The sequence below is a fragment of the Amblyomma maculatum genome, chromosome 6 (genome assembly GCF_055883805.1).
Source record: "Amblyomma maculatum isolate TAMU_Amacu chromosome 6, ASM5588380v1, whole genome shotgun sequence".
NCBI classification, from domain to species: domain Eukaryota; kingdom Metazoa; phylum Arthropoda; class Arachnida; order Ixodida; family Ixodidae; genus Amblyomma; species Amblyomma maculatum.
In genome coordinates this window covers 42,379,444-42,403,159 of record NC_139349.1, presented here as the reverse complement: position 1 = coordinate 42,403,159, position 23,716 = coordinate 42,379,444, and the positions used below count along the sequence as shown (strand labels likewise).

Here is a 23,716-nt window from a genome sequence, read left to right as displayed (position 1 = left end):
ATATATTACCTGGGAGTGAGTTCATACCATATGCTCTAAATTTTGTGCACTAAAGCAACCATGGCCGAAAGGAAAAAGATACTTGCAAGTCAACTGCTGTATATTGATTTAGATCCCTTGTCCAAGGCTGCAGAGGTCATGGAGATCTAGGTGGCCCTTTGAACCGGCTGAAATTGCAGTGAAATTGAACACTCAAGTTCAAGATAAATTTATTGGCGTCGATGTAGAGGCCCCTCCGCTCCCTCACGAAGACCCTATGGGCTCTTCTAGGGAGAGGAAGCCTCGCAGGCGGACGTAAGCGTCCCGTGCCAGACGGAAATCACACTCTTTCTGCGAAATCTGCCTTTTCAAAAGCGCCGCCAATCAAGAAATGTGAGGAGGTTGTAACTGGATATACCATTTGCAAGCTTCTTTGTGTAAATAGTGAGACGTTTACCAAGAAATCTTAGAAGTAACTGTATACTAGCGCTAAAACGGCGCTCTCTGAAACTATTGCGGAAAGCTTTCCTTCTATTTTTTGTGTTGCTTTTTTATGAGGCATTTTGTAGGGTTCCGTCAATTTTATTGCCTGTGGCGCCGCATCGTAGGTACTCGAGGTATTATTCAATATGGCTGCGAGTTTTGTTTAGAGTGATTATTACGCTCTTGCAGAAAATCGTTTGGTGGTGTTAGTGTGCGCAAAACCAAGAAGAGAGATTTGTCATGGTGAGTTGGAAATATTTGATATATGGCATTCCACTTCGTCGTTAACGGCTGCTTTGAAGCCGGTAATGCTTTGCAGCAGGCGAACATGCACAACTGAAAATCAGTGTACGAGAGAACAAATTATCTGTTTTAGTACCTCGCCGTGAGCAAATTAATCTTATTCAACACGCATTACTGTTCGCGATCAGTTTGAGTTCGCGTTATACAGCCGCTAGTCCGATTCGACGCTTATCTGAACAATCTTCGCATCTGTTCGGAAGCGTTGAAAGCCGTCGGTTGTAACATGCTTGTGTGGCCTTGAACCTGTGAAGCTGTAATCTACTACTTGTCGTATCAAATAGTGTGAAGACTTAGCGTATGAGCGTAAGTTGCCGCGACTGTTGACAGCGCGCTTCTGATTTTATGTAGCCCATGCTTTAGGCGCGCGCTTGGCTGCAGCACGGACTACGTGTCTTTCGGCGCAAAATCCAGAACTGGGCTATATGTTTTAATCGCGCCAATGAAATTGTGTTTTGACCCACGTTACTGCTATGCATTGTTTCAACTGCCTGTTTTAAGTCCCATGCCTCGGCAGGTAGAAACTCAGCGTGTCCTTAGATAGCTGTCGCGGTCGAACTCGCTTTAACTTCTTGATCTACCTATTCCATCAACGAGCCTAGTCCATATGTTCCCTCGTAGCAATGCCGTTTTGAAATCCAGCCTGCAGAACTGGGCAACAGCGATTCTCGGCAGGATTGTTTACTTTCCTTCACTTGTTGTGCAGAACGTTCGCCCACCGCTGGCACTCTTTTGGCCTGCACTGGACTGTTTCTGCTATGTCAGAGCAGTATAGCAGCGACGAAGATGCCTGGTAAACATAGCTCATTTTTCTCATTTCAGTGTACCCTACTCACCAAGGCCTGTACTAGTACTTTTTGCAGTGTGTGCACGTGCATGCTTGTGGTTCTTGTGTTTGCTCCCTCTTGTGATGAACTCGGAAAGCAGGCCTTTCTATCAACGAACCGTTTACATGGTTCAGTAGCCTTGATCTTAGCATTATTGCTGTAGCTAAGTGGAAGTGCGTTCGAGAAAACATGCTGTTCATATTTTCCAATAACCAACTTGCAAAGAGTAACATTTAACATTACATGTTGTCTTTTTGTCACAACATCATGCAGTTTTGGTTTTAAACAGTTCAGAAAAACTTCAAGCCCACTGTGTGGTAGTAAGTACAGAGCCAAGCAGGCTTGTCTGAATGTTAGATCAGAGAAGTGTGAAATCCTATTGCAGCGGCTTTGTTCTGGGTGCTGTGCTCATGCGTTCCTTGCTTGTATAACTACGAGGTAGTGCTTAGGTGCAAGAATTACCTGTGAAAGCGAATGCCTGCTTTAAAATAATGTATATTTCGCTCTGTCGACTGTAGCTTAGACGCTCGAGACAAGCCTAGTGAAATCTCTACTTGCCAGCCATGTCTTTGAGATTTCTAGAGTTGACTGAACTTTCTGCACTAGAATTCACAAAAGTGCCATGCTGGTCCAGTGTCGGTTCTTGCGACATGGGCACTGCCTGACCCAAGCACTCTAGGTGCAACAGCCAAGTATAGCTCAAAAGTGCAAAAACATTTGTCTGCTGTGATTGTATGTTGGTGTTTATCGTTTAGATAAATCGTGCTAGTTCTGTTGAATTCTGTGCATTTAAAATGTCACAGTTAACCATCATCGTTTCAGCAGGTACTTTGATGCTGTAACGCAATAATACTCGGACTTGTGCGTCAAGGTTATCCAGACCGTCATGCAATGCCTTAGACTGTTTGTGCGCATGGTTTTAGCTGTCGCCATTCTGCCCAAAAAGTGTTTCCAGTTTTCCATCAATTGCTACATAAAAGTGTTTCATGAGAACTTTGATTTTCTTTGTTTTAATTCCACCAGTCATGTTTATTATCGATGACCTGGGGTGGCTCAGTCAGACTCACTGGCAGGCATCAGCGTACTAACAGGCCTCACTGGTGACTTGAGCAGAATTGTTGCTGATGCTGTGACAAGCTGAATGCTGGTGCTTGGAAGCCACATAGTAAAAAAGAAACAAGTCATAGCGAATTATCACAAATTTCTCAGTCACCCGCATATTTTAAAAAAAGCAGCGCTCGTGTGACTGTTATGGTAGGCCGGCTACTACACAGGATGTAACGTACATACTAAATAAGGCATGTCCACGAGGCCACTTGTCTGCAACAGAGTGTGCCAAGCAGCTCACACTGCTCGCACTAGAAAAGAACTCATGAGAAGGACAGCGCAGAAGTGCGAACAAATTTCTGCAACACAACGTCAAATAGAGTTCGAGAGCACTGCACTGCCTGAATTAGTGCACAAAGTGCAGCCAAATAGAGGAGACCGAGCATTTGGGTTTGCTTGGATTTTCTGAACTACTTATTTTGTAAAGGTGAGCTGCAGCCGTTACTGGTTGTGCTTACTTATTTCAGCATAATTTATATATTACATTTGATATACCTGGGCCGGTTTGTCATTGCAAGGAAACCAATTTGAGCAGTAGTTCGATTCCCGAAGTGTACGTATTCTTAATTCCTCTTCATTACAATGGTTTCGATCGGGCAAAATGCAGGACAGGCTTCTTGCATGTTTCATCTTTAGCTTACATTTTGAGGTCTGACTGTACTTTTATGCTCATACTTATCTGCAAAAATCTGCATTTATGATGGTGCTTTATCATTTTCCTTTACTGTGCACATAATTTTATAGTTAATCCTCTGTACTAGCCAACTTGGATGTTTAAGTGTTACTCTGCTATTAATACAAAAGCGTTATTTGTCTCTTTACGAAAAAAGCGGGCTAAAGGAGAACCTTCTAGTTTCTAGGCATCAGAAAATGACCTAGCTGATTTCTATCCTATTCTTCCCACCCCCAGATTGCTGTTACGCCTGAGTGGTTTTCCTCTTTTTGTGGCTAAACCGTGCCCTTATGCATGTGCAGCATCTGCAATGGAGAAGTGGGCGGCCGCAGCAACCACAAGCGCAAGGAGATCCACAATGAGGTGGAAAGGAGAAGGAAGGACAAGATCAACATTGGTATCCTGCGCCTCGGGGAGCTGCTGCCCGACAAAGATCCCAGGAAGCAGGTGTGGAGGGTGCTGGTGGATTATACACTCTGTCTGCACATTGTTGTTCCTACAGGGGTAGAGGCATCAGCCTTGTTCATCTTTTGCTTTGGAATGGGGCATAAGACATTACTAAACACGGACTATTCATGAAATTAGCCTTTTCTCAGTAAATACTCTGTAATTAAATTTCCTCTCCCATGCTAAATGCCACTTGTTACACAACAAGCAAGGATAAGATCACATAAGACTCACAAACAATTGCATTATAATTGCTCTTTGTTCACAGGCTGCATTTTGGCTTAAAAGTGTAAGTGTTGTAGTGAATACAGTTTTTTAGTTCGTGTATGCCTCACGTGATATCATTCCCACTTATCACTTTGCGACGATCATTCACCTACTGAAACCAAAATCATAACTGAAGGGGAAAATAAAGTCATTTGCAAATTGTTCATGGACTCACCATGGTGTTATCCATTTTCCCGAGCATGTTTGAGGCCCTCTGGATTGGATCCCAGAAGTCCAAGTTCGCCTCCCTATACAAATGCACCTTTGTGCAGACATAAGTCACTGCTACCTTACTGCATTGCTGGGAAAAATTTTCATGCGTTTTGCACCATCTTTTCACCCCACACATCTGACTCGCCAATTTCCGGTTCCAAAGTTTCACCTCATGCCTACGTCTTCACCTGCTAGGAAACATTTATTGGTTGCTGGCACTTACTGTGCTTCTTGTTCTTGTTGCAGAGCAAGAATGGGATCCTTGAGCGTGCTTGGGATTACATAACATACTTGAAGGACTTAAATGAGAAGCTGGTAATGGACAAGGTCACCAATGTGGAAGGCAAGCTACCTCTTCACTCCTTATTCCTAGTGTCAAAAAACAAGGCCTAAATTATCCCTTGGCTGTACTTTGTTTGCAAGGGACATTTACTAAGCTTTAGCCTCTTGTTTGGATTGCTATGATTTTTAACTTCTCATTTTTTATTAACGGCAAGTCAAGTGCCTGTTCTGGCAACATAACAGATAAGACACTGTTCGGCCATTAGGCCATTTCTCAAGGCTCTGGCATTATTATAGCACATAGAAATAGAGAACATGCTTTAAAGGCATCACCGTTTTCTTCAGTCAGTGACATAAAAAAGACATGCTGTGATTTCCGTCGCATTAAATCAGTCACTGGCCTCTGGTGTAATCTGAGCTGAAGAGCATTTTAAACCAAGTTGGCTGCTTTGATCATAATAAAAATTAGGGTGGGTACTCAAGGTTCGCCTTAAGAGTAGATGTGAAGTGCCTTTAACACTGCCTTTTCATTCTACGAATACTTTTATATTTTGGTTATAGTAGTTGGTTTTTGGGAAACAGAAGGTACAGTATGTCGCGCTTCTCAGTGGACACCCACAGTTATCTGAGGGACATAAGTCGTCGGTTTGTTTGAATCGCTGTCGCAAACTAGCCTTGAACATGGCTAGACAATGGATGCTAAATGGGAAGTGAAATGGTATGTTGCCACCCAGAATGCTGCACAAAAAATGGTGGCGCTACCATTTGTTACAAAATCGTGTGGTTTTCTCAATTTGAGTTACAGCAACGGTTTTCAGCCGAATGAGCTGTATACGCTTCACATAATAGGTACGCAGAGCTCTTCTATCAAGGCCTCTGTAATGTCGTAGATATTGCCAGTAATGCTTTTAGAGTGTGAAAAAGTGGGTGCATGCTTGTTGTGAAAAGTGTATCCTAGTTTTCATACACGGTTGGAAACAATCAGATACTACTCTAAATAGATCTAGTCTCTTTAAACGAACACATAATTTCTAAATTTGCTATTCTCAGGAATCTCTAGTACTAGCAGAGGCACTAGAAGCTAATTCTTTTTTGTATGTGTGTTCATGTTTCACACAACAGAAATATCATTGATAATTTGTTACAAGTATCTGTAACCTGTTGCCTGTCCTAGTGGTAACGGGTTTCTTTTTGGAAAAGTGAACTCTGCGGTTTCAAAACAGTCATCCACCAATATGGACAAGTGATTTGCGCATGTTCAAAACTTTAATCGCACACGATGGAAGCAATACGAGTTGCTCTACGTTGCTCCTATTGGAAGTGACCATAATCGTCTGCTGGGCTGCCTTCCAGCAAGACAGCCTGGTACTAAAGGCGTGTTGAATGGGTAGCGTGTCTTACGTAGCCTGTCAGATGTGCACTCTCAAAGCCGTTAGAGTCGAAGGCCGTGAAAATTTTCGAGGTTCATTTAGCTGCATCACTGCCGCACATAGAATTTAAAGATCATTGGATGTGCATATGATCCAGCTGACGATGCTAGGCACAGCAACATGACCACATGAACATCAACATGAAGACTAAAACTCTACGTCCAGCTATTATGGAGGGCATGGTCAACCTTTCTGAAGCAGCGAATTTCAGAGACAATGAAAGCATAACACATCAGTAGTAAAAAGAGCAGGAAGAAACTGAAGTACTGGTGACGTAAAGCCAGATTAGAAAAAGTGTTTGAACTGTCACTGAAACCTAAATAAAATGGAACATTAGAAGAAAGGAAGCCTAGAACGGCAAAGGAAAGGATCAAAATAAGATTAGCATTTAAAAAGAAAAAGAGCAATTTAATTAAAACCACTACCATTTTTTTCTGGTTTACGCACCTTTGTATGAGACGCACCCCTTCTATTTAGAGGCCTTCAACAAAAAAGATTGGTATATAAGATGCACCCATGTATAAGACGCACTTCAATTTATTCAGGTTAGGCCAATAGGCTTGACTGCATATGATTGATTGATTGATTGATTGATTGATTGATTGATTGATTGATTGATTGATTGAACATCCTTTATTGAACGTCCCCCATCCAAGGCTGGGGGTAAAGGGGAGTAGGCAGAATCTTCATTGTTTGCACAGGTCGTCACTCAAATCATATTGCTCTGACCAGGCTACTAAGGGAGCCATACTTGCAGTGTGTTAGCATAAGTTTCTAGAAGGGAACGGTAGTTCAGGTGGGAGGGTTCGATCTCTGAGCGTCCAGTAGAAAAAGCAAGGCAGCTTATTTGGCCATCGCTTGCTATGTGCCTGAAAGAAAGTTTGTTACGTGCGCCTGCAAATGATAGGAGAAAAAAAAAAGGCAATACATATGCGCGAAAAAAAGCTAGCTTAGGGAGAGCACAAACACTATTATTACTCAAAGCCCTGAAAGGCTTCATCTTGGTACGTGGTCGGCAATTTCTCGTGACAACGCTGAGGCGTCCTCTTTGTGCTCATAATCATGGCGCTGATCGTCGCTGCTGCACACGGCAGAGCACATGCATAGAAAACACACATGCAATAGCCGCCAACAGTTGTAAATCGTAACTGGAAAAAAGAGTCAGCCCAATTTGGGTTGTCTTGGCAGAGTGGAAAGGGCGAAGAGCACGGACATCACCACCTTTTGGCATTCTGCCAGTGAGACAGCTGTTCAAAAAAAAAAAATCTCGCATGTAAGGTGCATCATTGTATAGGACGCACTACAGAAAATTTTGTAAAAGAATCGCAAGATAGCACATTACGGTCTGCAGTATTTGATAAGTGATTTAAATCAGTACTTGCCTAGATTTTTCTGAATCGACGAAAAACTCCTCTAGGCGGCGGGCACAGTTTTCATAGAGGCGAGCAGAGCAGCAGATCTGACAGATTGCTCCATCTTACGGGAGGCAAGGCAACCGAAATTCTTGCTTGGTGGTTAACTGAGTAGCGAGCTTGCTTCACAGGTACAGCTTGCCTGCTTGTCGAAATTAATGCTGCAGACAAGAGTAATCGATTCGCGTACTAAAAGTCACCATGAAATTGTTACAATCAATAGTGTTGGTAGGACGCTACCTGTCCAACCACCAACTCGTGACGTCAGATGGCGCAGTCTGTCAGATCAGCTGCTTGGCTCACCTCAACAAAAACTGTGCACGCCGCCAAGCACAATTTTTTATTGATTCTGGCAAATACCAATGTTAAATCGCTTGTAAAATAATGTAGACTATAATATGCCACTTTGTGAACTATATCTGATCTCAAGTAGGACAATACATAAATGTTTTTTGTTTTTTTTAATCCAGGCCCATATATGCAAAAACCTGTATATTAGTTCATATTCCTGTTGTCTGTGAGCCATCAAACAACATCAGTCATCACACATGCAGACCCATATTTTTTCTTTAGGCCATACCCACTTTTTTTAATTTAAAATTATGGAAATGCCAAATTAATGATTGTGGCTATTTGTGTTCTCCAAACACTCTATTCTTTGCCAAAAGCTGCTTCAAGATGACTTTTGCTCACCTGACCACTAGCGGTGCTAGGCCAGATCTAATGCTACCTTGCCTAGCAGCGCTTCGAGCAGGCCATCCCATTCTTTCTCGGTCTGAACGGCTCCCCATGCGCGTGCGCGTCCAGTTGTTCAGCCACTTCTTCCTTCTTTTTCTATGGTCTCCTATTCTCTGGTGTTGCAAAGCTCGCTAATAGGTAAAAAGCAAAATTACAGGGATATGTGCATAACAATAGCAACGTCAACTTGTTTACACTGGAATGTCTGCTGAGCTCTCACTTTGACTGTCTAGTAAAAATTAGCTTGTAAAAGTAGCTAGAAATTTTATGATTGAAGTTGCTAACCACCATTGAGCTGGTTGACAGTTGTATCAGCGAACATAGAGACTGCCCGTTTGACAGGGATGTTTCTCGCTGATATGACTGACAGTGAATTTAACATGCACCCGGGAAATTTTTTGTTTTCAACAGCAACCATCTTTGCCAACCTGCGCAAGCAAATAAAGGAGTTGGAGGAACTGAACACCAACTATGCGAGGCTGCTCACCACTGCGGGCATCCCCCTGACAAGTGGTCCCGAAGAGATCTGGGACCACAAACCCAAGAAGTACTCCCTGAAACACCTTCCCGACAAGCAACGTGCCTTACTTGCCTCCACTGAGGTGAAGACGGTTCTTCAGCCGTGCCAGCATCACGGCACTGGCACCACAGTGCCATCAAAGCCTGCCGAGTCTGTGGCTCCAAGAGTGCTGCAGCAAGCACCAGTGACAGCTGCACCTCTCCCTCCCGCAAGCAGTGCCCGTGACACGACACCCGGGTGCACGTTGGTGACTCAGGCGCTTCCGTCAGCACCGGTCATGTCCACAGCCCAGCCTTCTGGAGTGACGGTATTCCACCAGCAGCACCCGCTCACTGCCGTCACACCCGCAGCCACAGCGGGAGTGGCCACTGCACCAGGTGCCGGCGGAGTCGTCTCACAACCCATCCTGGTGATCAACGACCAGGGGGTCCCAGTGCTGCAGAATGTGGTGACCTTCCAGAACACCTCCATCATCCTCAACCCACAAGGGCATGCAATGGGAGCACGCACGCCCGGTTCAATGGTCTCCTTCGCGGGGCCCGACATGCTGCCTCAGGTGCACTTGGCAGCGGGGCAGGGCGCCGATGACTTTGCCCACTCAGCTCTGGGTGGCCTGATGCAGTGCGACCCCAAGCTGAAGGAGGCCAAGCTCTGCGGCGTACAGCACAACGCGGCAACATTCCTCTCAGGCACCGGCATGATGATGAACCAGCCCCTCCTTTCCCTCGGCGCTGGGGCCACAGTGATTGCGGGACAGACGGCACCGGCACCACAGGTTCCCTCCGCCTTCTTGCTTCCATCGGGGCAGATAATTCCTGTGGTGTCGCAGCCACAAGTGGTCAGTGCTCCAGTGCCACCGGCACACCCTCTGGGGAGCCAGGTGGCAGCAAACGTGGCATCAGCTGTGAGCAGCTGCAGCACTTCTCTTGGAAAGGTGGTGCCATGCGATGGTGCTCAGAGCTACATGTGTAGGGAACATGCATCAGCTGTGGCACAGAACAAAGTGCTGGCACCCACACCGTCTTCATCCGGTGGTTCCTCTCCAGCTACCACGCCAGCTCAGCATGGGGGCTGCAGGAAGCAGCATCATACCTGTCCGCAGCACTCAGCGCCGTCTTCGTCAAAGTGTGTAGCTGTGCCGGACAGTTCGAAGGCCAAGCCTGTTTGTTCCCATGCAGCGTCAAAGCAACCGCTCTGCTCCATCAGGCCAAAGCCAACCCCACAGACTCCAGATTCTAGTCAGGCTAAGCCTCCTTGCGCTCGTAAAGGAGGTGGCAAAAAGCTGACAGCAAGGCCATCTCCAGAGGTGCCAGCCAAGAAACCACGCACAGACGTGTTACGGCCAGATGAGGAGAATGCCACACATGGCTCGACTTGTTCATCTACAACAACAGCCATTGTTTCTGCCCAAGGCACAGAGGGTGTGAGCAGTACAAGCAACAAAGAGGTTTCTCCACTTGCTGCAGACATCCTTGCCCAAGCAACAGAATCAATATTTTCTTGTGGTGGTGTAGAGGCCTCGGGGTTAAGCCAAGCAGCCCAGTCTGGGAGCGGAAACCGGTCCTCGGCAAGCTCTAATGACCAGAGTACTGCCCCTGCTGTTTCCATTTCAAATACTGCCGAGACTACCAGTACACAAGCAGCCATTGTGTCAACTGCTGCTGCCTCGCCACCCAGCACTTCTGTTGCTGTCACACAAAGCCAGTGTTCGAGTGCCTCGGTACTTGCGGAAGCTGTTTGCAGCACAGATGCTGTTTCAGACAACAGCAGCAGTGTTGAAGGGGCTGCTAAGATGAAAGATGTCTTTGAGAATGAGAGGCCTACTCAGATGGATGCAGAAACGACGTCTACGAGCCAGGTGTCGGCCGAAAATGGTGGACAGCCAGCATCAGCATCCGAAGGGTCGGATGAAGTTCAGGCAGCTGACAGTGATCGTAATGAGCTTCCTAATCTCAGTTTGCACTCCATAGTGATGGAAGAAAATATTGACATATCTCCGAGTGTTAGTTCGACAACCTTTACTGAAAGTTACGTTTCAGTCGGGGCCAATAACAATAGTGGCCACAACACACCTCAGGGTTCCACTAAAATCCCTGACTGCACGGCTTCTTTACTTTGCCAACTGACGCCACCTAGTAGCAAGAGCAGCGAAGACAACAGCAAAGCTTTCGTGTCCAGCACCGACAGTTTGGCGTCAGACCAGGAGCTGCCCCTCATACTTAGCATTCCTGAAGATGATGGGCACGGTTCACTCAATAGCAACTCAAACCCCGGTCTGTCTTTCCCGTCACTCTCACCCGGTGATCAGCTGGAACACGAACTAGGAAACAGTACTGCCAAGACAGTGGAAAGCACGAGCAGCCTTTCACAGTTTGTTTTAACCCCACCAACACCTCACCTCCCAACGAGTGGAACGCAGGCTTTGGTCACATCAAGCCTGAACAAAAAGAAGGAGTCGACAGAAAGAAGCACATATGCCTATGTCGACTCCCAGAACTTCTCAACACACAGAAATCATTCAGAAGAGCTGCACGCAGTAAGCAACTCTGGCAGCAAGCAGGACTGCCACCATGCTGCCCGATCTCCGCAGCTTCACAGCATGTCTACTGCAAAACTGCACACAGAGGTGTCATGCCACAGCTTCGTGTCGAACACACAGCCGGCACTCTCAATGCACAGCAGAGGCCCACAGTTTTCAACTGCGCCCATCCAGGCACAAAGCACCTCGCTTCCTGGATTCAGTACAGCTCAAGGCTTCGCTGCCTCTAAGGACTCTGAATCTCTGTCTATGCTAGACAACAGCGGCAAGCCACCACCTTCACCATGTCGAATGGTTCGTGACTCTGGGCGATGCAGCACACCGAGCAAGAGTCTGTCATCCCAGTTTCCCATGTCTATAAATCCCTACATGACAACCACTTCATTTCCTTTTCCTCGACCTGATCAGTACACCCCTTGCACAGGGACTTCGACTCCGCAGAGCAACACTGCTTTGTCATGCTATTCTGCGGAAGCATTGATTGGGGCTCAGAACTTCTTGCCATCTTCGTACCGACTTACACCCCCGTCATGCGCCCAGGTGCCCACTACTCAGAGGTCATCCTGCCAGCAGTCATCACGTCCCCAAATCTCTTATTCGGCGGAAAGTCTAATTCAGTCCCAGGCTAGCAATCCAAAGAAGGACCTCCAAGGAAGTACCAAGGAGCCTGGCTTCTCAAATCACCCAGGGTTTACAAACCGGCTTCCATATCAACCCCAAACAAGTACGCAACATTCAGCTGGACATTCGCATCAACGACAGCTTCCAGCAAGCACATCCCAGCAGAACCATCTTCCCACCACCAGTGTGTCAGCGACAGATAACCGGTCATCACAGGCATTACCCGTGTCGACAGCCATGCCTCCTCAGCCTGCCACCGTACACAGTAGCTATAACAACATGCAGCGCAGTCTGGCAGCTGCTACGCCATCTCGGTATCCCATCCACTCCTACCACTCGGCAAAGGAGGATTTTCCCATGCTTCCTTCGGCGCCATTGCACACTCCACCATTGCACGCCATGGCACCGCACATGTCACAGTCTCCATCATCTCGCAACCACCATGCTCAATCCGAGACAAGCTCGAATCAGAATATGTTCCAGCACCAGAATTACCCTTACCCCAACTTTTCCTTGGGTCATCGAAGTCCCAGTTTTGGTACCTGTGCTTCTTCACGGCCTGAAGTTCCAGTGACAAGCCGAGCGCCAGCCAGCTGCTTGCAGGCCGCATCTCCCAGGCAATCCCACCACTTCGGAATGCAAGTGCCCACTTCCCAACAGCAGGGATGCTTGTTCCCCAGTGCCTCTGCAGCGCCCATCTTGCCTCTGACAACCGAATTTGGGCCCCAGTGCTCGGGTCCTCTAGCACCACCCGCCCCTCCAGTCTTTGGCAACCTCCCTCAGCACTGTGCACAAGCGCCTCACCTTGTGAATAACCTGATCCCAAACCCATTTGGAACGACTGGTAACACCATTTGTGGTGCCTCGCTGCCCCCTCCAAGTGCGGAAGTGGAAAAGCAGAGCGGTCGTCGGGAAAAGCAAGGTGTTCACCTGGCCTCTGAAACTGGTTGTCCCGAGACAGAAAAGCAGCAGACCAAGTCAAAATCCAAAAAGAATAAGCAATCAAACGCCTCACACACTCCTGCTTCGAGCATATCTTACTTCCCAGACTTCAGAAACGAATCTCATAACCACGCATTGATCACGTTACCACCTCCTCCAGCACCTTCGCAAAAGCTACCTCATGCTTCTTCCCTTTCATCTACATCTGCGTTAACATCATCAGCGTCACCTTGGCCACATCAGCAGCAACAGCTGCATCAGCAAGTCCCTCAACCTCCGCACTCAAAGCCTAGCCACAGTGGTGTCGAGGTTGACCGTGGTGCAAACATCAGTAGCGTTGCCTACAACCCGCTCTTCAGGCCTCAGTCCCAGCAGAACAGCTTCAATCTCAACCTGAACGGACCAGGTGTATCAACTTCCCACTCATCCAGCGCAGCTCCCCCTTTCTCACACCACCACAGCTCGCTGCATAGAAATGAGCAGCACAGCAGCAGTGTGGCAACTTCAGTATCATCATCATCAGTCGCATCCATGGCATCCGGCTCCAGCATTTCTACAGCCCAAGTGGCGGCGCCCTACACAAACTGCGCAGCAGTTGCACCGTCACAGCACGTGCCCAACTTCAACCTGAGCAACATCTTTCCTGACATAGGCTCTTCGGTGGAACAGGGGAGGGCCAGTGCGGCGCCCCCTCCACCGTCGACACACTTTTACCCATCGAGTCGCGTGTTGCACAACTCGTTCAACCACATCCTGCCGCCGCCTCCACCACCGCCACCAACTCACAACAACTTTGTGCACTCAAGCCACCATGCACCTTCTTTCTCCAACGTCATCCCTCCACTCACCTTTCCTATGCACGAACACTAGACCCTCACTTGTACTGTGAAATAGGGCAATTCAGTGAGGTGCTTGGAGGGAAAAGTGCCACCTCAGTGGTACTTTGGGCAGCTTGGGGGCAATTTCATTTCTTGTACTTACACTTCGAGGTTTTGTCTTTTTGCGAAAGTTGTATTTCTTTTTGCCTTTGTACTGTTTCTGTTGAAGGTGTCCTTTTGTGTATTATTTATTTCTTGTCCTTGTCCCACGTGTGGTTTACTTCGTAGTAGATTATTTCTTTGTTAAAGAAATTGTCGGTGGTTTTTACCTGTCTGATACAGTCGATCCTAGATCTACCGAACTTGGCTGTATCGAATTATTGCTTATATTGAACTCTCAGGATATCCCCTTGAAAACCCCGTGCTAGAGGACAGTAGCATTGTTCATGTTTATTGAACTGTCGTCTAGTGCAACATTCAGTGTATTAAACTGCATGTAGGTGATGCCAAAATCAACTGTATTTTGATTAGGATATTTTGGGGATTATAGTGCACCATTTACAGAATTAGACCACATATAATTGGCGGTTGCTTTGTCCTCTTCAGCTTTGATACGAGCTACAACTCCAATAGCATTAATTCTGTACCATATTCATGCTCCTGGGTTACAGAGAAGCTCGCATCTGTTAAAAAAATTTTTGTACCAAATTATTGATATATCGCACTATTTTACCTTCCAAGTTCAGTATTATATCTGGGATCTTCTGTACAGCAAGGACTGTATAATTTAATATTAAAAATGACAAGCAAAGCGGGCTTGTATTTGACGCTGACACGTCTTTTGAGCACCCACATCCGCTCACCCACTTGCTCAACCGGCTTCATGGCATCTTAAGCTGCGTCTGCTCATGGTGCTTTTGGAGGAAACTCAGAGAAGTATGTCTTGGTTTCAAAAAGCATTTTCTGCACTGTACAGTTCGCAATGAGCTTTGCACTGAGTCTATAATGTAATGTAGGCACTACCCATCATGGTTAGAGCACCTAGCTTCTGAGCCTGAGAATGCTGGTTCATTCACGGATGCATTTTGACTGAGGTGAAACAAAAAAGATTTGATGATGTTAGTATATGATAAAGAACTCAAAGGTAGCCGAAATGAGCACATCCGCAGCCTATTTCTCTCTCCCTTCTTTTGCTCGCTGCGTTGTCGAAAATTACTCTGTCTTTTCCTCGAAATCAGTTTTCAGTGCGAGCACTTTGCCAAATATTTGACGTAAATTTGTCAGCGAAAGTTTATAATGCACCAATGGTTTGCTTCATTGGTTCCTCAACTTGATGAGGCTATGCGAATGCAGCGTAGTCTAATCAGTTCAAACTCACTTAACCACACTTTGGTTTATTGAAACTGACCCACTAGTCTTGTGAAAATGAGTTGTGTTAATTAAAACAAACTTTTCTTCTCCTTTGAGTTCAAATTTTCAGGGGCCAACTGCACAATGATGGTGTTCTTCATACAGAGACTAGTGATTTTCGGTGCAACTACAATAAGTGACTTTAGAAAGTGTTTAATGAAATTTGTAAAGAATTTTGAAAGAGCAAATATAGTGCTGTAGACTATCTTTTTCCCCCTTTTTAGTAGAGGAGTCATTTTTTTTTTTAAATGTTAAATGAAATTTGTGAATTTTGGAAAGGGCAAATATAGTGCTGTAGACAATTTTTTTTTTCCCTTTTTAGTAGAGCAGTCATTTTTTCGTCTGATACTGAAAATGTTGCACTGGCAGTTTGTTGATCTACATGCCATCGTGTTTCAAGAGCTTTTCTGGTTTTCCTTTAAACATGCTTTCCTTGCAGTAGCCTTCAGTCAACCTTATAACTTGCTGCCATTCTGTGATGCAAGTTCTCTGGTTTCATCTTACATTTACTAGGCAGAGGGAAAGCAGGAAGATAGTATTGGACAACAAAATGAACTAGGGTCGAGGGGGAGCCGCAGTGCTTTAGACAACATTTCACGACAAAAACTTGTCTTTGTGAGACTATGTTGTTGAAACTTTACCTAGCAGTCCAAGGGTTTCCTCACACTTCTTGTCTATTCTGTTGTGCTAACTAGGGTTGCTGTCTATTGAGCTCCAGGTATTGTATGAAATTTATTGTTAACATGTCATGGCTAAGATCGCCTTAAACCGGTGTAGCATGAAATGACTGTACTTTCGAAGCTGTTTATTTTTTGTGTGTGTCTGTGTATACTGAGCACCATGTTGCATTCGTGGCTTTCGAGCAGGGCGTGTATTTCTTTACTGTTTGTTTTTTTTCTTTAAATAACATTGCACCAGAGAAGGCTCTAATGTGACAACCTTTGAAGGTACTTTTACTGTTTGTCCTCCTACCCCGGAGCTTCAGTCAGTGCATCAAAAGTGCTGATTCCTCAACACTGCTTCATTATGCAACCACTGCATCCCTAAAATTCTTGTTAGTAGTAATTATGAACTCAAATATTTCCCAAGTGAGCTTGCTTGACAGTGGATTTGACTGCATGAAAAAAAGGGGGTGGGGTAATTGGAGGTTTCTTTTGGTTGTTTCTTATTCACTTGTTGCTTTTGTCATGACCAAACAAAATTATATTTTACTGAGTACAGCCAAAAGTTTTATCTGATGTCCAAAATTGGAGTTTCAGATCTGTTCAGAAAAAAGCCATGTAAAGTACTGGGGGTCTCTTTAAGCACTGTCTTTTTCCACTCATTGTCTGGCAGCTAAATCCTCTAGTGTTATGAACAGACTTCAGTCGTAGCATCATCCCAACATGTGTGTCAGCGTTTGCTGCTGTAAAGTTTTTTTTTTTCCTTCTGCTTATGTGATAGATTATCGGCTTCTCGACATAGTTGCGCGCCATTTACAGCATCCAGTTGCAAAACTGCAGTTTGAATGTGTTCGATGGATGCATTGCAATGATGGATACGAAAAAGCCTTTGTATCAAACTTTGGGCAAGGTCTCTTCACTTCCAGTAGTAATTATTGCCTGTAATAGTGACACAGTCCCGAGTGAGCTTTACCTAAAGTGTATTCTGGATGGCAAAAGTAAGAGGTGCTACTGTGTTGGTAAAGGTGCTTATCTCCTAATCTTAAGTGGTTCTCTCTTGAACCTATTGGCACATTATAGAGCTTGTGTGATTCTTGCGCAAAATTAATGTTGGGTTATGGCGCAAGCTACGGTCATTCTATAGGTTGCAAAAAGAATTGTGAGCCATCTTCCACCTCTTGAGTGGAAAGGCCCATGGATCTAGTCAGTGCATCCATCTGTCCAGTTGATGGCACTCAATTTGTCTTTTCCATTTAGCACTGTAGGTACCTTTTTGCCAATGTTTGTTTCAACATCCAACATTGCCAAGTGGTAGACTGAATGCACAAAACCTTTTACCTTCTCATGTATAAAGCTACCACTCCCATCTTCTCCTTCCAGTTGCATCACATCTTTCATATGCAGCTTTTATATAATGTAAGCTTGTTACACGGAATGGATGTACCTAGTGAGCTGCCCTCTAATATGTCGCATCATGTTTTGAGCTCATTGTGTAGGTTATCGCTGTTGGCATTTCACTATGGTGCACAGAGGCAGTGTACAGTCCAGTCACTGTGCTTTAGAAAAAAATTTTACTCACCGAATGAATTGTTCGTTTTTCTTTTTGTTGCAGTCGCTTTGCTCGCCACTGCGTGTAAATAAGCTTGGTGTAAGTGTTTCTACTGGCTTTAAAAGTACTGTACATATGTTAAACATTGTGCATCATGTGAACTGTTTGTCGTGTTAAGTTCCAAGCGTATCTCATATGCTCAAGCTGTCAACGCATGACAAAGTAAGAGGCACAGAATTGAAGCTTTTGTAGACTGCATTGGGAGCCTTGTTCGATATACTTCTTTTGACACATCTGTAGACATGCATTGTGTGTTGATAGGCCTCTTTGGTGATGAAAACGAGTGCTTTGCAATAAGTTTTGTTCAGCAACTCTATCATAGCATCATGAACACTTGTCCTTGCCTATGTACGTACTTCATTGTATATGTACAGGAATGTTTTTGCCATCATGAAATCTGTGTCTGTAAAATGTGGCTCTATATATTTTAGAACACAATAAAAGATGTTTGTAATCTGGCTACACTATACTCAAAACAAATATTCACTCCTTTTTGTGTTGCAAAATTCAGGTCACATTAGGTAAACAAAAGCAGCAGTAATTTAGTCCGACTCATTCGTTGCCACCCTAGAAGCAGTGATTGCATTGCATCACAAGATGTGAACTTCACTTTTTCTACTAGTGATAACAGCATGGCAGAAAAAAATCGGTTATACATTATTTAGCAGGTGTATGCTAATCCCCATAAACGATGCATACCAGTGCATCGCACAATTTCAACACAAACCATGCACACAAAAAAAATTTGGAATTCAGCAGTATTTATTGCTTCTTGCCAATAAATAGCTTGCCAAGTTAATATGGGTGTCCCAGTTCAGTATGTCCGTCGTCAGAAAGTAAAGTGATCACAGGTAAATGAACCGTGTTTGTAAAGATCCGAGTATCAGCATTGCGGTGCTTCCGGTGCTGTTACAATGAAAATGCTTGCAAACAATTTTCGCCTAGTACCTGTTGTAGAATATCGAGCAAGTTGGATTTACCTGCCCACTCGTATCACCAGCTGAGCGGAGAGATACGCACTAATTCGCTCATCGTATGGCAGTCGGTGCTGGTCAGGACAGGCTCCAATGGTGAAATCGACAGTCTGCGTTACGGTTCTGTCGGCGTGTTTCCAGGGAAAAGGCTTACAAACTGTTCGTGGCTTAGTATCGATCGCAAAATATCGAGTAAGCTTTTTTTACTTGAGCGTTCAGCTAGTTGAGCCGACAACCCCAGCGGGCAAGGAGGTATTTTGGAGAGATCGGGCCAAAAGGGCTCATCATAAGGGAGCCGCTCCTGATCATGAGTATTTCCATCGGTGTTGCACACGGCATCTGGTGCGTGTCCGCAGTGTGGACGTAGCTCAGGAACTTTCTGGCTCGACGACTCTCCCGAGCAAGGCGTCATGTCGGAGAAGTCGAGCTTGCCATCCATGGTGCTTGGTGTGTCCACCTGCGCAGCACTAGCTGATGACGTTTCCGTTTCTGTAACCGAAACCCAAGACCCCAACACGCTGTCTTCCCTTCCGTCGAGACTTTTATCGAATACCACATCGTCCTCGTTGCCAATGGCTTCAGCTTTGGTTGTCCACTTCTTCAACACTTGGTCCACGCGAGCTGCAAGAGGCTGCAGTGGATTTAAAAACAGGTCGTTGTTAGCCATGACGGAGCAATGTCACGGTAGGTTCAACTGGCTACAAAACCAAGGTTTATCGCAGAGCAGAAGAAAATGGCTTGACGCACCCGACGTCTACGATAATTAGGACCACACACAATCACACGCACATCCCATCAAATCAGTCGAATTCGAGTTTTGAATTTAGCACCTAGTCTGTCATACTCACGGGCACACGAGTCAATACCAGTTGCGCCCATGTGTCAAAAACTAGCGGTTTTGATTTTTCAAAATTAAAGGAAACTGCGTCTAAGTTGCAAACTTTCAGATTATTGATAAATGAGCGACCACCTGGAAAATAAACTTAGTTGAACATTGCAGTAGCAAAATTTCTTTAATATAACAGTCGTCGAATAGGTGGTGGACTTCCGGCAAGGCAGATATCTACCTTACTTCCGGGTCGATTTTGTGGTTTGGTTGGTTTGGTCGTTTGGTTCACTACCTACTGTTTCTTCTGGCATTGCTTGCAGGCGTGTAGTTTCGACCTTTATTCTCTTGATATTTGAGCTTAATTTGCTGGAAATGTGGCGTTGTGCTCGGCTTCCAACTACGGCAACTCAACTAAAACGCGATACAAGATGTTCCGAGTATCGTCGAGTTGTGAACGGCGATAACAGTTGGCCATTGCGATCCGCAGGCTGACCGTCGACGGCAAGTTGCACGTTGAACACGAGACTTTACAATGGCAAGTGTTGGATAGCGCTGTGAAAGCTAGGAAATTTTGTAGGTTGTTTGCTCTCGTTCAGGATCACCAAGTTCTCGTTCGGGCGACTTTAGCTATGCGTTACAGCTCTTTTCGCATGATGATGGTAGCAGCGAGCGGTCGTTCCACGTCTTCAAAAGGTTCGCAAATTGTGTTGTTTGGCCTCCATCGGTACAGTGTGATATGATATTATAAGTACTGAACAATTTTTCCCCGGCCATTTCTGTTAAATGCAAGTTTCTAGAACCACGGCCAGTGCTTACCAATCAGCTTTCGATGGTTGGTCGTTGTCCGACTAGGCAGCGTGTCACCGTTAGCGGTTGTAAGATTTGTACATTGTTGTGTAAGCAATTATTTGATGATTTAACTCCAAATAACGAAACATGCTTTCGCCAGCGAAGCAATCAGCGTGAGCTCGCAGAAATTTCAAAGAAATACAAGCAAGATGGATAAAGTTTCGTGCTTGTCCAGACCTACTACATGGTTCTGTAATGTTCATTCTTGTCCTGCCTGTGTAGAAAGTGAGTGAATCAAAGACTGTTGCAGGGATAAAAATTAACAGCATTTTTCTGTATTCTGGGTCAGAGTCATGAAAATCTTCACTTCAGGACAGCACTAATATAGATATTGTCCAGCTATTTTTCATTTTATCATGTATGGCACATAGAAAAGCTGGCAGCTGAGATACATGGTATAAAACCAAATTTTGCTGTTCAGCAAAGCAGTTTTATAATGTCCTAGGTGCTGCTGAACATGCATACGAAAATTAAATGAATGTCTAAAGCTACTTGTAATCCAAACCGAGGTGCTGCATACATAAAGTTTGTGTTATTTTCATTCGCTGCGTGGCTTTCATATAGAAAGCAAGGCACTGGTGGCCATTGGCTATCTCAAGAAGTGCAAAATTCTGCAAGGTAGGCGGTGGCTGGCCTAGCTAGCAGCTTTTATGTCTGTAAAGGTAACAAGTATGAATTTTGCGAGGCAAGATATCTGTGCTCTGTGCATTTTCTTACAGCTTGCTATTACTCGCCCACAGGTCTATTGAAGCTCATTTCTACAGCCTGTACTAGGCATTTTGCCACAATATACTATTCCTCACTATCAGCCTTGCTTGGAGGTCATATAATCATATGCTGTAAAAAATGTGCTGCAAAAGTTCTGCCGGTGAATGTAATATGAGGTGTAATTACAGTACGAGAACGGTTTCCTATTTCCAAGAATCTTTGCTCTTTCATGGCTGTATAATAAAGACTATAGTCACTTCTATCTTTGGCTTTTTCCTAGTGTCTGACTGTTTCTCTGGTGCCCATAGCAAAGCTCTGCTAAGCAATTTGTATACCTTGCTTTCAATTGATGCTTTCATCATGAAGAAACACAAGACAAGACGACTTTATGCCTAGCTTTTCGTACTTGACTCTTTTACCTTGAACGCGTTGCATATAGTGCAGAAGTTATACATTCCCACATTTCAATAGGTACGCATTAACAGCTTATGTGCCTATGGAAACATCTGAATGTACACAATCTAGTTTTTCTGTCCAACCAGACCCCAAGCACCAAGTACAGAACAGCAAAATAGTTACAGGCTCTTCCCAGCTTTGATTGGAAGAAATGATGGTTTTGCATTCTGAAGTTTCTGGAGGTTTCAAGAGATGCCAATAAAACAAAGCTTTTGTTTTAGTACTTTCCTTTTTTGACCGACATAATGCAGCAATCAGTATTGGGTAATCAAGCATAGAAATTTCAAACATGGAGAGCTTCCACAGTTGTATGTAAATGGTGTAAAATGGCCCACACACTATGCTTGGTTAATTTTGTTTATGAGTGGGGTTTTCTCGCATGCACTGCAGCTAAAGAGCACTTTACTGCAGCCTCAGCAAGTGGGTGTCTCTCTGACTGCCAGAATAGCTACATTACTAGCCGACCCAGGCCCTCAACAAACGTTAGTAGAGGGTTTTGGCCGTATAATCTTGGCTACATACATGATGGGGTTTGATATGCATGCAGAATGAATATATAGCAGTGCTAAAAATAGAACTTGTGCATCATGCAGTTGCATCTTCATAATACAAAAGTAAAAATCAAATGATAGATTTTTATTTATTTCATGACCCTCCTAATGTTTTCATTGACTGACAGTATGATGTTAACCATGATACAGTTCTTTGGCATTCTACCTCCAACAGTTTTCAGAAAAAAAAAAGTAACTAGCACATATGTAAACAAAATAAGTTGAGCTGTTGCTTAAAATAGCATTGTGCACGCTTTTAAGGTTTCCGAGCACTGGTAAGTAAATCTAAATCTTCTCGAGAAATAGCACAACACGCTGTTATAATCGCATATATCACAGTTTTAGTTGAGCAACTAAAACACGGTGTACCGGCCATGCTTGCAGGCAGCTGCAGTACACCGCAAGGCAAGAAACCCTAGCTGCTCCGACTCTCTCGGGCAGTACAGCATAAACCGATAAAGCTTTGTCATCATCATCAGCCTGATTATACCCACTGCAGGGCGAAGGCCTCTCCCATATTTCTCCACTTAACCCGGTTCTGTGCTAGCTGCATCCACTTGACCCCTGCGAACTTCTTAATCTCATCCACCCACCTAACTTTCTGCCGCCCCCTGCTACCCTTTCCTTTCCTTGGAATCCAGTTTGTTACCCTCAGCGACCATCGGTTATCCTCTCTTCGCACTACATGTCCTGCCCATGTCCATTTCTTTTTCTTAATTTCAACTAGAATGTCGGTAACTTGAGTTATTTCTCTTACCCACTCTGCACGCTTTCTATCTCTTAGTGTTACCCCTACCATTTTTCGTTCCATAGCCCTCTGGGTTGTCCTCAACTTAAGTAGAACTCTCTTGGTTAGCCTCCACGTTTCAGCCCCATAGGTGAGTACAGGCAAGATGCAACTGTTGTATACTTTCCTCTTGAGCGATACCGGTAAGCTGCTAGTCATAATCTGCGAGTGCTTGCCAAATGCGCTCCATCCCAATCTTATTCTTCTTATTTCCATTTCATGGTCCGGATCTGCGGTTACTACCTGTCCTAAGTAGACATATTCGCCTACTACTTCCAATCGTTCGCTACCTAAAGTAAACTGCTGTTCCTTCCCGAGGTTGTTTGACATTACCTTAGTCTTCTGCATATTGATTTTCAAGCCTACCTTTCTACTTTTCCTGTCTAGGTCATCAATCATTATTTACAGTTCATCCCCCGAGTTGCTTAGCAAGGCAATGTCATCAGCAAATCGCAGATTACTGAGGTATTCTCCATCTACCCTTATCCCTAACTGCTCCCATTCCAAGTCTCTGAATACTTCCTCTAAACAAGCTGTGAATAGTACTGGGGAGATTGTGTCTCCTTGCCTAACACCTTTCTTTATGGGAATTTTGTTACTTTCTTTATGCAGAACTATGGTTGCTGTGCAGCCACTATATATATCTTCCAGCACTTTCACGTACGGCTCGTCTACCCCCTGATTATGCAATGCCTGCATCACCGCCGAGGTTTCAACTGAGTCAAATGCTTTTTCGTAATCAATGAATGCTATGTATAAGTGCTGGTTATATTCCGAGCATTTTTCTATCACCTGATTGATGGTATAGATATGATCGATAGTAGAGTACCGTTTCCAAAACCCTGCTTGATCCTTTGCTTGATTGCAGTTAAGGTTGTCCTGATTCTACCGGCGATTACCTTAGTAAATACCTTATACGTAACAGACAGCTGATTGGTCTGTAATTTTTAAGGTCCTTAGAGTCCCCTTTCTTATGAATGAGGATGATGTTTGCATTCTTCCATGGTTCCGGTACCGTTGATGACACCAGGCACTGCGTATACAGGGTGGCCAGTTTTTCTAGCACGATATCCCCCCGTCCTTCAGCAAATCTGTAGTTATCTGATCCTCTCCAGCTGATTTCCCCCTTTTCATAGTTTCTAGTGCTTTTTTGACCTCGTCCTTCATCACTGGTGGAACGTCTGACTGTTTTTCCCTACCGCCAATCTCATTACGGTCCTGACTGCTTTGGCTACTGTAGAGATCTGTATAGAACTCCTCGGCTACTTTGACTATCTTGTTCA

General features: G+C 44.8%; 1 protein-coding gene across 2 annotated transcripts; it reads left to right on the top strand.

The window, feature by feature from the left end:
• Positions 1–560: 560 nt before the first annotated feature.
• Positions 561–17,749, top strand: LOC146185620 (uncharacterized). 2 transcript variants are annotated; one of them, XM_084606534.1, is made up of 5 exons: positions 561–705; positions 1,469–1,555; positions 3,672–3,816; positions 4,543–4,639; positions 8,570–17,749. In XM_084606534.1, the coding sequence occupies exons 2-5, from the start codon at positions 1,521–1,523 to the stop codon at positions 13,648–13,650; spliced, it is 5,358 nt and encodes a 1,785-aa protein (XP_084462660.1). In that variant the 5' UTR covers positions 561–705; positions 1,469–1,520; the 3' UTR covers positions 13,651–17,749. The 2 variants fall into 2 exon arrangements, with proteins under 2 accessions (XP_084462660.1, XP_084462661.1); XM_084606535.1 differs by lacking the exon at positions 561–705 and adding an exon at positions 724–810.
• The last annotated feature ends 5,967 nt before the right edge of the window (positions 17,750–23,716 follow it).

Bases quoted from the DNA above. Each gene is read 5' to 3' on its own strand.
- LOC146185620 (XM_084606534.1), top strand. From the start codon at position 1,521: ATGTCAGAGCAGTATAGCAGCGACGAAGATGCCTG. The intron at 3,817-4,542 runs GTGTGGAGGGTG...TTCTTGTTGCAG, and splicing joins ACAAAGATCCCAGGAAGCAG to AGCAAGAATGGGATCCTTGA. The intron at 4,640-8,569 runs GCAAGCTACCTC...TGTTTTCAACAG, and splicing joins CAAGGTCACCAATGTGGAAG to CAACCATCTTTGCCAACCTG.